Below are 16,281 nucleotides of genomic sequence, written 5' to 3'. Positions count from 1 at the left end.
TTAATAACAGAAGGGGCTTAATAATGATTGAAATGCCCCGAAGCCTCGACGCTTCCCGTAAAATGGGCCAACATAACGCCCAGGGGCGGCCCCAGCACATTTGGCGCTCTAGGCGAGATTGTTGACGGGGGGGGGGGGGGATGGAGCGATTGTTGACGCGGGGGGGGGGGGGGGGGGGGGGGGGGCGCTCTAGGCGGCCGCCTAACCCGCCTGTAGGGAAGGCCGCCCCTGATAACGCCACAGGGAGGCACCGAAAAACACACGGATTGCTCAAGCCTGGAAGTTTCACCGAGGTGGCTCAATAGTCAACAGCCTCCTATATAAGAACCGCTCAGGCTCTCGTTCTCCACCAGTTGAGTTCGGAATTGTTCAGCACAAAGCCAAACTGAAAATGACGACTCAGATGAGATTGTTGTGCTTCGCTGCGGTTACCTTACTGGCTGAGGCTCAGATGATCCCGGACCCCTTCATCTTTCCTCTGAAAAACTTCCGCCCCCTGCTGGACCAGCTTCGGGTTGAAACTGTAAGCATAGAAAACAGCTTCAGCACTTTGTCTTGATGCCATGTCTATAATGCAATTTAATGCTGAAATGAAAGATGGCTACTATTGCATTAACGTGAACTATGTCTATCTTTGATATAGGTCTATCCAGAGGGTGTGGACCTGTCCACCATGTCAGTGAGAAAAATGACATTCCCTGCACAAGAGTTAGACTGCAGCCAAGTGAACACTTCCATGCCCGGACAGCAATGTCCACTTAAGGAAAACGGGGTAAGCATGTACAACCATCCTTTCTTGAAAAAAGTGTATTTTTAATAATGTTAGATTCACATGACAGATGTTATTTTGAAATTGTAATGAACTTTCCACATTTTGGTATTTTCCAGAAAATGATGAATTGCAATTTCACCCTGAGCTACATAAACCAAGATGCTGACATTCAAGGCTTTCAGTTCAACTGTGATGCTGCAATCAAGGAGGCAACCCTGGTAAGGCTTATCCAAACTTAAAAAAAAAAATGATGTATCTATGTAGAGCTGATGAGAATGTTATTTTTATGATTCATGAAGAACATCACGTTGTCATGTAATGATGTGGACTTCTCCATGCGATTCATGAAGAGCATCACATTCAAATGTAATGATCTCCATATGATTCATGAAGAACATCGCATTCACATGTAATGTACGTAATGATGTGATGTTCTCCATATGATTCAAGAAGAACATCATACTCACATGTAATGATGTGTGTGCAGTTGCCCTAATAGTTAAACAGTACAGTAGTTGATGTAACCATCAAGAATACTAAATTATTTTATTAAGCGGAATACATTATTTTAAGCAGTGACAAATTGTTGAATCTGTACATCTTTCACCCTATTGTCTCGACCTCGAACCAATCTGAATCCTCACCTCTTTAACCCTGCATCCATTTCTGTGCCATCTCCTGATAACAGACCAGAGTGAGAAGGAGCAGGTCTGGCCGTGGATCAGGAAAAGGGGGCCGTGGCGGATCTAGGGGGTCCAGTGGGTCCAGAGGCTCCAAGGGACCCAGTGGGTCCAGAGGCTCCAGTGGGTCCAGAGGCTCCAAGGGATCCAGGGGAGGTCGTTCAGGGCGTGGTTCTACCATCGCCGGAAACGGAAACAGAAACAACGGCGGAACGCGTACAGCATAAACTGACTATAGCTAAACCTGCTTTAGGTCAAGGGAAAAGGTAGCAGCGCATTGGCTTGAGCCTGTCTCACTTATTTTCTTGATTTGTTGCATTTTCAAATAGTCAAGAACTTGTTTTGTTTGTTCACTTCCTTTTTATAGATTTGATTGTTCACCCATAAAGTATCTATGTTTTCATAATAAAAAAACAAGTGCAAACTATAGAAAAATGTGCTTATAATCTTTTTTACAATGCCAAGTACCAGGTTCCTGTACTCCAAAGAAAAACAACATCAGGCAAATGGGTGGTAAATATGCTGCAATGATATTAGGCTAATCCCACAAAGGGAGTTTTAAAGTACACTTTGAGAATTACCATACAATCCAAGACCACTTTGAAACAGATTGGGTGTGCGTTTGGGTGTGCGTTTGTGTTGCCTCATAGAAGACTCAACGCACCCTGATTTACCCAGTTTGGAACATTGTTCCTGGGAACGAAAAGGGCAGAATTTATTGTTAATATTTGTACGTTCGTCACCTCATCTCCTTTGATGAACACTGAAGGCTGAAGGTTCAAATGATAAATGAAAACCTATGTTTACACATTTCATTTTATTTCAAATCGACATGTCCATACACACTTCAAAGATTAAATACCCTCAAAATATGATTTGCTTTTCTATTAACTTACAGGAAAACATTTTTTTTATTGTAAAGCTCCGCTGAAAAATAAGTTCTTTTGGCAAGTTTTATTATCAGCCTGTGTTTCTTCGTCACTCAAAAACAAAAGCAAATGTGTAAAAAAAGAAAAAAAGCATCAAAACCAATCCAACACTATAGGATTGAAACATAGCACCTTGTCTCTGTCGATATGGATTCTTAGACTGGATTATAGTGAGTAAGCCACGATATGACAGGGTTCAACAGTTAGTGTTAGTGAACACACTCCTGTGAAGACAGACTTTAGACACGATGTCCCGTTTTCCACTGACGTTACACAAGCCACATCCACGATACCAGAGTACGACTCGCACGTGATACTACAACACGACCACCTTGCCAAAAGAACGGAAAATAAATAAATACTGTACATATGTGCTGCTAAAAAGGTGTGAACGGAAAAAACATGCTGGTTTGGGGTGGAAATAATAAGACTACGCCATAAGGCACTGGTGAAAACAGAACAAAAGTGTCGATATGGAGGGCATTAAATATGATGGGGAATCAGATAGAGTGAAGATCCAACTGTCTAAGTCTGTAAACATAAGCTTCAAAACAAATCCAACAGAAAGAAATACTCCACGGTGTGACACGTCGTCTTGTGTCATGTGAAAACGTTCACGAAACCAGAGGTACACGACAGCCACAGTGCTTTGCGGATCGCTCGGTGAGGACGACTACCACGGCGATCTCGATGCGATGCTCATATATAGATACATTACACACACACACAAACAGTGAGCGAGGTCATTCATGGGCGGGGAAACTAACTCTCTGTCCCTTTCCGGAGACACAATCCACCTGAAACGACGCCGCTGATGCAAGTTACACCAGCCTTTTGAAAACGTCTTTTCTCCTTCCGTCAGTGCAAAATGCTGAGTCGTGTGATAGTATAAATGTGCAGCCTATGTCAAAAACCTATTCTTTCAAAAACACCAAACGCACACGCACACAAACACGTTACAAAACACAAAGCAGCACTTGGGAGAGCGATACCATTGCTTTGCTCTCAGAAGTCTGACAGTGGTATAACAGAATACAGGATAATGGTTTAGGAAGCAATGCAAGGAAGCAATGCAAGTAGACACACCTTCTACGTTTTCAATGGAGCACATGTGAAGAGTAGCGCAAAACGCATGCTGATCTAATTAGCTTTATTTTCAGTTTAACTGAAAATAAAGCTCTTGTGCATGAATTTCACCTATCACAATATTGCCTGTTCAATGTTATGTCTCGAAAAAACAGTTGAATTTAAGATAAATCAATATTTTGAAGAAATATGAAATAATGTACACAATCAAATAAATATAAGATAAAATGACCTGATTGATGAGAAATTATATAATTGTTATTATTTTAGACTAAACCTACCTGAAAAGCTCAAAGCAAAGAGAACATGCTGTTTCACAAGCAAACCATAATCATTTGCTGAGCAGCTCACAACCTTACAATCACTGTGATCAAATCTCTATCACAAATATCCAACGTTTGCATAATCTTTTTTAAGGGGTTGGGAGAGGGCAATTATTGTATTCAGAATATGGAAAATCAAAGTTAGTATATACACTTATCCTTAAAAGCCTTTGCGTTGCAATCTTTGAACTGCATTCTGTAATGCAGACTTTGATACATAGATGTGTTGATATAATTTCCCAAGATCTGCCTGATGAATAATTGTACTGTAGCTGTGGCAGAAATAATAGAACCAATTCTCCTGACGTCTAGGATTCACATTAAAAACATTCAGTGTAGACCTCATCTACTTCAGACCTACCTATTGTGGTTAGCTTTAGCGGGTTATTTGTGTTTAATAAACAACTGCCTAATCATATTACTTTCTGGATTAAATTGTAACGTGACTTTTAAATGGCACTTTGAATCCTGTCTTAGCGGTAATCAATATAGAGAAGGTTTCAGAGATAGTAATACTAGGTCTCAATTGGTACATTTTGAGGACCAAAATAAAAAAAGGAGCAGCTTTAAAGCATACGCTTCCTCCAGTTTAAAGTCCTATTATACTCAAGCCCGGCAGGCCCGTTGTCAAGTCTGATAAAATATGCATAAACGACCCCTCAGATTGCACGGAAGCCGCGGCCTCACTGCTTGTCCTCTCTCAGAGGCCCTCCGGCGATGAAGAAAAGCAAAACGATCTAGATGAACAACAGGTAAAAGCTCATAAAGTCTACTAGAGATAAAAAATGAGGAAATAGACCTTCTTGCTCTTAAAAGGAAAAGTAAAAGTGGATGCTGCTTCCAACGCTCTGAGAGACAGAGATCACCGCCTCAACACTGAACGGGTCAGATAGCTCCTTCTGCTGCGACGTCAATGTCTGTTGATATGCAGGTTGCATTGGACACTGTAGTGATCAGCCCTGCATCTCTCTCTCGCTCACACGCACACGCACACACACACACGCGCACGCACACACACGCACGCACAAAACACTCCGTAGGATTAGAGGGCAACATTTATAAATACATACTGAGTCATGGCATAGAGATGAAGAAAGACGATGGAAGACTTGTTTTTTCCCTGCCATGTTTCGCCTGACGGGACGGTGTAGGAGGGGCGTGGTGGCGCGCCAACAGGGGGTCAGTGTCCAATCAAGTCCCGACCGCCTGAAAACTCTTGAGTGACGGCTTTAAAAGGTCCAATCAAAGCTCCCCCCCCCGCGGCGATCCACTAAGGCCACAGTGTTCGTTGAAGTAAAGGAAAGCGTAAACACTATAAAAAGGGGAAGAGAAAACATTGATCAGGGCACATATACATATATATATTCATATACTTGAATTTCCCTCGGGATAAATAAAGTATATATCCATCTATCTATCTATCTATATATTCTTGGGCTTCACAGATATTATACATAGAAAAAAGGGACATTTTTGTTGCCCTCCGTTAAAGGAACTTTAAGGAGAACTCAAGGCTATGGTGGTGTGACGGGTTTCAACCGCGTGTAGCCCGTACCTTATGGTAGAAGGCACTTCAGCAGCTACTCCTGCCGTCTGGTTGGGGAGCGGACCCGCTGACGATGGCCTCCTCTTCTCCCTGGTCCTCCTCCTCTTCCTCCTCCTTCCAGCCTCCCAGGTTTGCGGGCCCGGCGAGGGTGGCCGCTGAGTGGAGGCTGTGTGAGTGAGGCGCACCTGAGGGCCGGAGAAAAAGAGGGTTCGGACGAGCAGGCGCCGTTTGAGGAACATTGGAGGAGAGCTGGAAGTCGTCGCCATGGAAGTGCGCGCAGATTTTGTGCCGGTTTCCATGGCAACGACCGGAGCAAGGTCAAACGGCGGAGATGTTTTTCCCATGCGTCACGTGACGAAGTCTCGGAGACAAACGCTGGAGTAGCGAAGGAGGGCCGCGGTTCATTTTTTGTCACGGCATGAGCGATAAACCGATGAAGGGACAAGAGCGGTTACCCCGAGGGCGCCGGAGGATTGATTAAACCCCGCGAGACGCCAACGCCTCCTCACGCGCTTCTCAGAACAGTGGCGCGCGTTGACAGTGACCTCGATAAGAGGGGGCCGTTCATAACAGACACATGCTGTTCAGACACGGACACACAGATGGCTTCTGATTTACCAGGGTTGCTGTGGAGCTCTCTCATGGGCACGGGGTGCTGGCCCTGCCCTGAAGTCCTCTGGGGCGCCGAGCTCTGCTGGTGGACCTGGGAACACAAGCATGTTTTATAGGTATATATATGTACCAGAGCCGTTACTAGAGTCGGTAGTGTTGGGAGCGTCTGCGCGGCTGTGCTCCGTTCAGAGGTTTAAGAGTTTTAAAGCAGTGATTACGCTGATAGATCTACACCATTACTGAAGATTTCATATCGGTGCATATCGGCAAACACAACGCCGAAACCGGTATATCTGTGATGGGCCAATATCGGCAAGATTTAAATGGTGTTACCTCGTGCATGTAGATGGCGTGAAGGCTCATCTCCGCCGAGGAGAACTCGGAGAGCATCGTGCTGCTTCGGAACCGCGCGTCACTGTTGGACATGCTGCGGAGAGACACAGCGGTCATTCAGCCGTTATAGTCCTGAGCACCTTCACCTGAATTCAGGTACACGTCGCCAAGGTGTATTCAGCAGTGTGTCGTCAAGGAGAATTCAGGTACATGTCGTCAAGGTGAATTCCGCTACACGTCGTAGAGGTGAATTTAGCTACATGTCATCGAGGTGAATTAAGCTATGTGTCGTCAAGGTGAATTCAGCTACATGTCATCGAGGTGAATTCAGCTATAAATTGTCAAGCTGAATTCAGCTTTACGGCGTCACGGTGAATTCAGCAGCATGTCATCCAGGTGAATTCAGAAACATGTCATGAGGTGAACTCAGATACAGCTCATCTCAGTGATGAGCTGAATCTTGACATATTCTCTTGACCATGATAATTATCCAAACAGAAAAGTTGTTGCATATAAAATATAGTATCATGAATGATTGTTTTATTGTTGAAATGGCTGGGCCATGAGGCTGATATATATGCTGGCAGTCGATTTGTCGATTTCATTATACTGTTTATCAGCAGTTCTGTCTCAAGTTACCACTAGGCGAGCATTATTTTGAGAACACCATTAAGCTGTGTTGAGTGATTCCTTTAGGATGGCGTTGTTTCAAGCCTATCCCTAACCAGTCACATCGTTATGTGTCAGTATTAACTGGTGTGCCGTCTATGCTTGGATGGTGAACACAAATATTGCCATAGTCTAAAGCAGTGGTCAGCAACCTTTTCAACATGCAGTGCCAGTTTGAAATGTTCTCGTTAATGAGTGTGCCTTAAGCAACTATATATTAAAAATTAAGCTGAATTATGACACAGCGACCAAAAACATTTCCAGAAGACGCTGTGTTCCAATATCCATACTTCTTGAGTACACTTAAACGTAGCACACTATTTGCACTCACTAAGTGCGCTAATCTTCAGATGTCAGTGTTGTTCCAAATCGAATACTCCGTGGCGCACTGACCGGAAACTACCATCACGACTGCCGCCGCGGCTCCTCCCCCGCAATAAACATCCCGCTTTGAACGGTGAACTCTTTACGCCTAGCAGCTATAAAAAGCTATAAAAGCTATAAAAACTACAAAATGACTCTATTAATGCAGGCTATGTGGAAAATGCGCCGACTTTGGCTCAGCCTGGCTCCGCCCTCTTCCGCTAAGTAGCTAAGATGGCTGCCGTTGAGTACGAAAAGTGTACATCGATCCACACTTCGCGGTTTGACCGTTTTGAGGACACCATCCGGGTCCTTTCAGTACACTTATTTTCGCCCTACGTACTAGTAGGAACTAAGGCTAGTAAGTACGGATAGTATGGATATTGGAACACAATCATGCATCAACATCTTAAATGTTTTGTTGGTTGTTATATTTGCAACATGGGCTTACAAATTATAATTACACATGTCCCATCTTAAAACACCATTTTCAGAAACGCATTCAAAAACATATTTGCACTGTTAGAAATGTAAAAAACGAGAATATATGAGAATTTTGGAACCATCCACATCAATATCTTTAAGAAATGTACAGCTTTGCAAAACCATGTGAAGGCGATGCATACAGGCCACTTGCAACAATATTTTTTATATTTTCTTCTCTATTACTCACAACATAGGTTCAAAAACTATGAATTGATACCATGTCAGAACACTGCTTTGTAACTAATTTAAACATATTTGCACTGTGAGGAAATGCCCAAAACAGAATAAGGTGCACAAAAAAATCTGTAGTAATGATTATGCTGCCGCATTGTGCTGTGAAATTTGAAAATAATAATAATAAAATAAAAATAAAAAATATGTTATTTTTTCTTTTATTAAATTTTTTAAGTGTGTCAATGATAACGCCTTGGGGGTTTCATTCACTGTGTCTTTCTTTGATATTAAGGTGCGATGACATGCAGGAGGAGGAGGAGGCGAGTGGAGGGGGTTACCTGTCCATGACGGTGCGGTCGCTGCCGTACAGGGGGCTGTCGGGGTGCAGGGAGGAGGGCAGGGGGTTCAGGGAGTGGCTGCGGCCGGGTTGGGGGTGGAGCTGCGAGGCGGACAGCGAGGCCAAGACGCTGGCCGCCGCCGCCGCCGCCGTGCTGGGCGGGAGGAAGCCGCGGTCCCGGCCGGGCAGCCCCGACGCGGTAAGCACCGGGTGGGCCAGGACGCTGGCCAGCAGGTTGTCAGGCTGGGCGGGAGAAGAGCAGCATTAGGGTGGGGCCGCCGTGAGATAAACCAATCAGTGCGTCGATACTAAATTGTCAATCGTTTAGAATTACCATTATTAGTAATCGTTTTATCTTTTCACTCCATGATCATTTCAGATCATTGTTTTTTGTGAATAATTTCATGTCGCTCATGCTCAGAGATATAAACATAGGTGATGCAATTAGAAAACAACATTATTTATGTAAATTGTAAATTTAAACCAATGAAGAACTCAGCCCCCAGCCCGCACGCGGCTGCCCCCTCACCCCAGAGCCGGACTCGTTGGACAGCAGCAGCGAGCCGCAGAGCGGGGCCTCCGACAGCAGCAGCCGGGTGGAGGGCCCGCCCTGGGCGTCCTGCTGCACCTTCTCCTTCAGGTGGCTGATGAACATGGAGGCGTCCTGCGGGGGCTGCCAGCGCGGGTTCTTGATGGTGAAGTGCATGAGCGACAGCTCCGTCTTGCCGTTCTCCGCCTGCTGGTAGACGGAGGCCTCCGTGCGGCCCTCCGACATCCACTGCAGGGGTAAGGGAAACGTTAGGACGCCGACGCGCGGAAAGATGAACCAATACACATCGGATCCTTTTTTTGTTAAACTAGATTTACTTTTTTCTGTCCTACGGACAACGCTGGTAAGTCTTCTGTCCGTTCAGACAGAAGACTCACTACGGATTCAACACTAACCGCTTGAATCTGTGCCGTGGTATGCTAGCCAGGTTGAATCCCCAATGGCCATAGCCCGACTGTAGCCCCGAGAGGAAGATGCCCTAGCCCTATTGCCCACCTTCTGTTCGATGATATGTGCTGCATCTACCGGGTGACTTATGCGCAAAGCCGTGCAATACAGGACTACACTTTGACACTTTAACGTAAGATTACACCTGAGAGGATTCACAGACAGCCCGCCATGCAGAGCAAACTGTAAGAGATGACGCGGAAGGACAAAACGAGGGCCTTGCCATTGGGTTGCCGTGGCGTCGGATGTCCATCTGGGCGAAGGAGCAGATGTCCCCGACGCCGACCACCTCCACGGTGAAGTTCCGGAAGAAGTCGATGATCTCCAGGGACTTGTTCCTCAGCAGGAAGATGAGGACGAAGGGCGTCACGATGGGACTCAGCAGCTCCTCCAGGATGAATACCTGACCCATGGAACGAGACACAACATAACATTTCGTCCTAAGAATGGTATGCCTTTGTTATAGGTGTCTACCTAAATGAACGATTAATGATTAATAAAATCACGATTAATAAAATATTTTGTTTATTAATTACCGGTAGTTACAAATCGTACTAATCTCTGTCTGAGTATTTATTTTAATTTTACAATTCAATAGTTGAATAAAGATGTAATAATATCAATTCATGCGTCAATTAATCTCAACACATAGGCCTGGCCTAAAGGAAAGAGCAATATATATGTTGACTGCTTCCAATGTTGTGTTGGTCACCCGATAGAATGATTTATTGCTTGTTTATCGAATAATACAGAGCATATGGGGACTTTGAAAAATAAAAAAATCGCATACTAAATTGCAATCGCAATACGAAGTCGCTCAGCCCAACCCGTGGCTCACCGCTTTGTACTGGAACAGCTGGGCCACCTCGTCCCGGGTCTCGCCCTTGTTGGCCTGGCCCCTCCAGTGGTCCGGCATGTAGTGGATGTGGGCCAGGACGCACTGCAGCAGCTGCTCTGGACACCACACCATGTGCTCGTCGGGGATGAAGGACCTGGGTGTGGCAGAGAGCAGCAGGCGCGGAGGATTAGCCCTGTTCCTGTGGCGTGGCGCGAGTGTACGTACGCCACTGTTTCTGCCAAGGGGCAGGGGTTCGATTCCCGTCGAGGCCGAAGATGCCTTTTCCGTAGAAATGCACGCACTCAAGGTATTGTTAGACAGTTGGATAAACAGCTCCACCGTATGGCATATCAATTATTGTTATTATGAATATACAACAATATTAATTATACAAACACACTTTAAAAAGTATTTATAACAGAAGATAATTTAATAAAAACGATCAAACATTACAGAAAACTGTTCCGACATTCAGGAATAAACCAACGACCCCCTCGGGCCGGCCTACCTGGTGACGGTGATGACCACGCCCAGCACGGTGATGGCCGTCAGGATGTGCTGCACCGTCAGCACGTCCTCGTCGTACACCGTCAGCGCGATCAGCACCGCCAGCACCGAGCCCGAGAAGAAGGCCACGTTCTTGGCCAGCACCGACATGAGCGGCGCCGTGAAGGAGTTCATGTACTTGGACGTGGGCTTGTAGCCGCGGCCCAGCCGCCCGTGCAGCTCGTGGTTGAGCTCGTTGAAGTGCCGCAGGTACAGCCGGCCGTACAGGGACCAGCGCCGCGCGCCCAGGCTGCCCGGCTCGCGGCGGATCACCTCCGTGTAGCTGAAGAAGGCGTACAGCACCTGCCACACCAGGATGAAGGGGCACAGCAGCAGGTTGGCCAGCCCCATCAGCAGGATCACCCGGCTCAGCTGCTGCGCCAGCTCCAGCCGGTTGCCCGCCCGCTTGTACTTGGGGTGCAGGTTCCACTTGTTCTGGAACAGCGAGCCGGGCCCCCAGAACAGGATGAGCTCAAAGTTGTACTTGAGGCCCTGCGTGAGGAACACGATGTCGCCCAGCAGGGGGAGCTGCAGGTGCACGGGCAGCAGGGACTTGTTGACCATGGCCACCATGTAGTTCTTGAAGCGCAGGATGCGGTGGTAGATGTCCAGCTCCGTCAGCTCCTTCTTGTGGATGCACATCTGCTGCTCCCGCTGCAGGCTGATGAGCCGGTCCTGAACCTCCTGCCACGTGAAGTTGCACAGCTCGTCCTGGAACGGTTCACCGGACACGCAGGTCAATGACAAAGTACTGTCCTTTATGTTTTTTTGAGCCAAGTCAGCGTTCTCGATTGCCCTCTGGACACATCCACTATATAAAAACGGATATCTAAATGATGCGTGTCTCCCATGCGGTCTACGGCTCAGTGGGTTGAGCCACCGAGCCCAAAGGTTTGTGTTTTTAAAGGATCAATTCTTCCACCTGGACCGTATTCTCACAATCATTATGGACTGAGTGACTATTGCAGACAACAAGCCGGTTTCGCAGCTGCAACGGCTGAATCTACCGCGCTCCATACTGGACCAATTTAAAAGATTGTTGTCCACATGCGTAATTTAGACCGATAATTAAGGAAAGGGGGGGGGGGGCAGGAGGCAGAGCGGGTTGGCTGGTAACCTGAAGGTTGTTAGTTCGATCCCCGGGTGCTGTGTCGAGGTGTCTGGCTGTCGCCTTGTAAGGCTGACAAAGGCGTCGGTGTGTGAATGTGTGCATCAGGGGTGAATGTTAGGCAATATTGTAAAGTGCTTTGAGTGGCCGATGGTTATAAAAGCGCTTTTTAAATGCAGTCCATTAAAAAAAGATTTAAATATCCTGAAGTTCTCCTTTAATCCGACATGCGGGTGTGGATCGAGCAGTGGGGTCTTACCATCCTAATCTTCAACGCTTTGATGTAGAACTGCCGGATCTCCCAGTAGCTGAGGATGTTGCAGAAGACTTTGACCAGCCGGTAGATCCAGAAGATGGCTGCCATGATCAGGAGGAATATGATCCAGCTGTTTTCCTGGATGCTGAATACAAATAAGAGATTGATGTATAAATCATGTGAAATGATGGCTTGAAACACAAGGGGGTACACAAACCACAATAAGGGGTGAATAATGACCAACTGTAAAAGTATGGCAACACTTGCAGTAAAAGGCACGATTAATTTATAGCCAATATTCAGCATACGCAACAGAAATCGGGAGAAACCAATGACGCACGGCACCATGCAATTTTGTTACGCTTGGTTTTTGTTTAATATATTATACAGAGTCCCAGCCAACAGCTTAATAGTAAAAATAAATAAGGTTTGAAGAAAATGAAACCATTAATAAATCCATTGGATATCGTTCAAGGCAGCCACCAATAAAAATCCCCAATATACACAGTTAATGTCAGCACGACACACACACACTGTTGACAGAGTCGGGGGTCACCTACACTTTATCTTTTGAATTACAGGGGACAGGAGAAAATGTCTCAATGTTCCCAAAAACAATCTTCTTGGATTATAGGTCATCACCGAGAGCAGTTTGAGATTGTTCCAGACTGCCGGTCACGGCGTTCTAAAGTTAGAATGCCCAGCTTCAACTGTGCGTCATTAAGCCCTGATATAAACAGCCACTTAACTACGGTGGGCAGCAGGAGCCAAATCGATGCGAGCCGTGAGTGTGGCTATGAGGAAAACAACCAGAGGAAGGAACTGTTACGATGCTGGAGAGAGAGAGAGAGAGAGAGAGAGAGAGAGAGAGAGAGAGAGAGAGAGAGAGAGAGAGAGAGAGAGAGAGAGAGAGAGAGAGAGAGAGAGAGAGAGAGAGAGAGAGAGAGAGAGAGAGAGAGAGAGAGAGAGAGAGAGAGAGAGAGAGAGAGAGAGAGAGAGAGAGAGAGAGAGAGAGAGAGAGAGAGAGAGAGAGAGAGATGTGGTCGACAGGCATGGCTGGTCTAGCAGAGCTGTCAGGTTCCCTACTTGGTTGACCAGTTTCACCACATTGAGGATATCAGTGACAGCGTGGTGCATGTCTGTGTGTTCATGAACGATGAGCACGAATAGCTCCCAAGGGAAACATCCCCAGTGCCAGACTATTGCAACTTGTTATTGTTGATCTCGGTGACGCCGTTCAATATGTAATGTCTCAATCTTGCGCAATTTCTGAAAACTCAAAGGCTGGCTCTTCTTTATACATCAGCCCAGAACTAACCATTGTTTCCATGATTGAAAGTACTAAAGGGTCATTATGTCACAAGAATCTACCGCAAAAGCTAGTCACCGGGTTGAGTTGTATGAGCAATATTCTCTGTAACAACACACTTGTTTTTCCACACCACTCATAATGTGTATTTATGGCCGGGAGTGAGCCAACATATGTCCTTGTTGTTGTCTTGAAAAAAAAGATGTGGTCAAATTTAGTCAATCTTACAAATAATAATAGTGACTGATTGTTATTGGGTGAAGCTTAATTATAATTACTTCATCAAAATCTGTTAACTCAACAGCTGTAGAAAATACCCTATAAAACAATGAGCAAACCTGTTTCAAAATATCGCCATCGCCTTTTTTTCACGACAATGCACATTAATAAACATGTACAGCAGTACACATAAATGTGCCAGATTGCAGCCCAAGGGCTAATTTCCATCTATAGTCCTGTGACACCCTTTGAGACAATCGCTTTGATAAAGATCTGAACACAAAATGGTACATAGAAGGGGGACTGTGACTGTCCTAAATTACATGCCTGTCAATTAGGGATGCACCGAATATTCGGCCACCGAAAATGTTCGGCCGAAAATTGTTTTACTCATTTATTTCAAGGTACATTGTTCTTAAATTCTTGCTATAAGGTATGCTGGAATGTTAGAAAACGATCAGTATTAAATAAATATTTTGTATGAAATTTGTAATTGTTTTTTTTATTGAAAAGCAAGACAAAAAAGTTTATAAAGGACATTTAATTGTTTGATTTATGCAATGGTGGAAAATTAAAGCAAAATGAATGAAGAACAGCAAAAGCCACATTCGGTATTCGGTTTCGGCCAACTGTTTCAGTATATTCGGTTTTGGCCAAGAATTTTAATTTCGGTGCATCCCTACTGTCAATGTGTACTCTAAACACATGTCACACAAACCAATGAACAAACAGCCTATTATAAAAGGCAGAATATGACTGTATTAGGAAGAATTAAAGATTTATCCACACTACTCTACCGATTGTGATTGCCATTATATTTTACACCCTAGTGCTTGTCGAAACAACATTTAACTTGACTTTGATAACCTGCAGATGGGAACACACTTACTTCTCAGTGCACTGCTGGCTAGGCAGGAGAGCATCAGGGAGTGTGACTTTGTTCCTGTCCAATGGGTTCTGGCCCGTCCCGGTGTGATTGACGGCCCGGTTGGCGAATAAGATGTCATACTCCACACAGTTGAAGAGGAACGTTGTGAATGTGACCACAAACAGGAACTGACTGTGATGAGATTGTGCATGTTAACAATATGTATGGGGATAAGTTCTTCCAGTTTCTTAAGAGGACACACACCGATTTGACATTTACAAGAGTCGCTGAAATTATATTACTGACAGTTGACTGTAAAAAAAAACCTCTTAATTAACTCTGTTAAAAACAGATTATTTAACACACTTTTTGTGACTGTGTGTGTAGCTAGATATAGACATTGTAATTTAGATCAATCATTGATAGTCCTGAAGACTATTCAGCATCATGGTTCTTTACAGTTGATATCAAATTCAATAATCTGCAAGTAATTGTTTTACTTGAAAATAATATTCAAGCTTTTTGATCCTTATCAGTTTTAAAAAAAGAATTATACGTACATCAGTTCGAAGAACTCTGACAACATCATACAGGCAAAGCCATTCTTCTGATGGAAATGATAGATGTGGACAGTCAATTAAGGAATACACTTATAAACACCACCTGAAAAGTATGACAGACAGTGCCACTATTCCAAATTGCACTACAGAACATTTCACCAGGAGGGAAATTGTTATTTTCTCGTTACATTACAAATAAGACATCCTCAATGCTGTTCACTGTCATGTCAACATCATCCGTCAGGCAGCCACCATCGGCCCATTTGAGAGCCACATTTAACAAGCAGCCTACAAATTATTACTAATTACTAAAACTACCACTAACCCTGACCCTCAAATTCAAAGGATATTCTCGTGAAGAAGTTATCCAGGTTCTTGATGTGGTGCCATGAGTCTGCAAGACAAACGGTGCATGTTAGATGCATACTGTATCACCAGCTACAAACCTGAAAGCAGGGATATTAAAAGCAAACGAGTTCAACTACAAGCTGTAATGTATTGCACATTGACATGAAACGTGTATTTTGAAGAGAGATGTGTACCCTTCAGGCCTTCTGGCACATGCACCAACAAATCCTCCTCCCCTGGCGGCGAGTCCTCCTCAAAGTCCTCAATCCTCTGGTACTCCTGGTAAGCTTCAAAGTTGGCCATTGTCCTTCACATTCTTCACCCACTTCCCCGGGGTATCAAGCGAGTCCTCAACCCTTTATTTAATTTTTTGGTATACTACAGTACCTTGTATTTTTTTTAAGATAATGTACGGGCTTGGAAAACAAGCTAACGGCGCCGTGTGCTAGCGTGACAGTCGGGGTCACACTCCACCATCCCGGGCTCGGTCTGAAGCAGGCACCGCCGAAACGCACTCCTCTATAGGTTAACCAACGAACACTGCCTATAGCCTAGACGGAGCTCCACCACATCGCCCTGAGCCGTGGTGTTCCCCTGCAGGGGGGGAGAGCTAAGTCAACACGTCCAGCTGACAGGCTACTGGCTAGCCCCTGGATGATTCAGCCGCTTGGCGGAGGACGCGGTTTGTTTTGTTCCAATCCTGCTCCGCTCCTCGCTAGCGCTAGACGTCGGACTTGGTTCCCCGTTGAGCTTTTCCCCGTTGGTTTTATGGTGGACTGCGGCGGGTGTGTGTATTTGTTTTTCGGGAGGTCTGTGATGTGTTGGGTGAGGTTAAGTTGGATTCCCAAAATATACCGTCTCTGTGTGTATGTGTGTTTGCGTCTCTCTCGCGTTATGTCTTTCGCAAACAAATGTCAACAAA

General features: G+C 45.2%; 2 protein-coding genes across 2 annotated transcripts; one reads left to right on the top strand and one right to left on the bottom strand.

Moving 5' to 3' along the window:
* The first annotated feature begins 228 nt into the window (after window positions 1-228).
* Window positions 229-1,881, top strand: LOC115548296 (keratin, type II cytoskeletal 2 oral). Its single transcript, XM_030362824.1, has 4 exons — window positions 229-523; window positions 644-772; window positions 889-990; window positions 1,461-1,881. The coding sequence occupies exons 1-4, from the start codon at window positions 392-394 to the stop codon at window positions 1,677-1,679; spliced, it is 582 nt and encodes a 193-aa protein (XP_030218684.1). The 5' UTR covers window positions 229-391; the 3' UTR covers window positions 1,680-1,881.
* Window positions 1,882-2,250: 369 nt separating this feature from the next.
* atg9b (autophagy related 9B) lies at window positions 2,251-16,271 on the bottom strand. The gene is made up of 14 exons (XM_030362758.1): window positions 15,554-16,271; window positions 15,362-15,405; window positions 15,012-15,076; window positions 14,473-14,643; window positions 12,059-12,200; window positions 10,654-11,402; window positions 10,146-10,299; window positions 9,531-9,710; window positions 8,840-9,088; window positions 8,312-8,553; window positions 6,282-6,375; window positions 5,955-6,039; window positions 5,346-5,521; window positions 2,251-5,102 (listed from the first exon to the last, which is right to left on the bottom strand). The coding sequence occupies exons 1-13, from the start codon at window positions 15,660-15,662 to the stop codon at window positions 5,364-5,366; spliced, it is 2,442 nt and encodes an 813-aa protein (XP_030218618.1). The 5' UTR covers window positions 15,663-16,271; the 3' UTR covers window positions 2,251-5,102; window positions 5,346-5,363.
* Window positions 16,272-16,281: the final 10 nt, after the last annotated feature.

This window comes from Gadus morhua, chromosome 8, assembly GCF_902167405.1.
Source record: "Gadus morhua chromosome 8, gadMor3.0, whole genome shotgun sequence".
In the NCBI taxonomy this organism is placed as follows: domain Eukaryota; kingdom Metazoa; phylum Chordata; class Actinopteri; order Gadiformes; family Gadidae; genus Gadus; species Gadus morhua.
The sequence above is the reverse complement of the archived record's forward strand: the minus strand, read 5'-3'. Positions and strand labels throughout refer to the sequence as shown.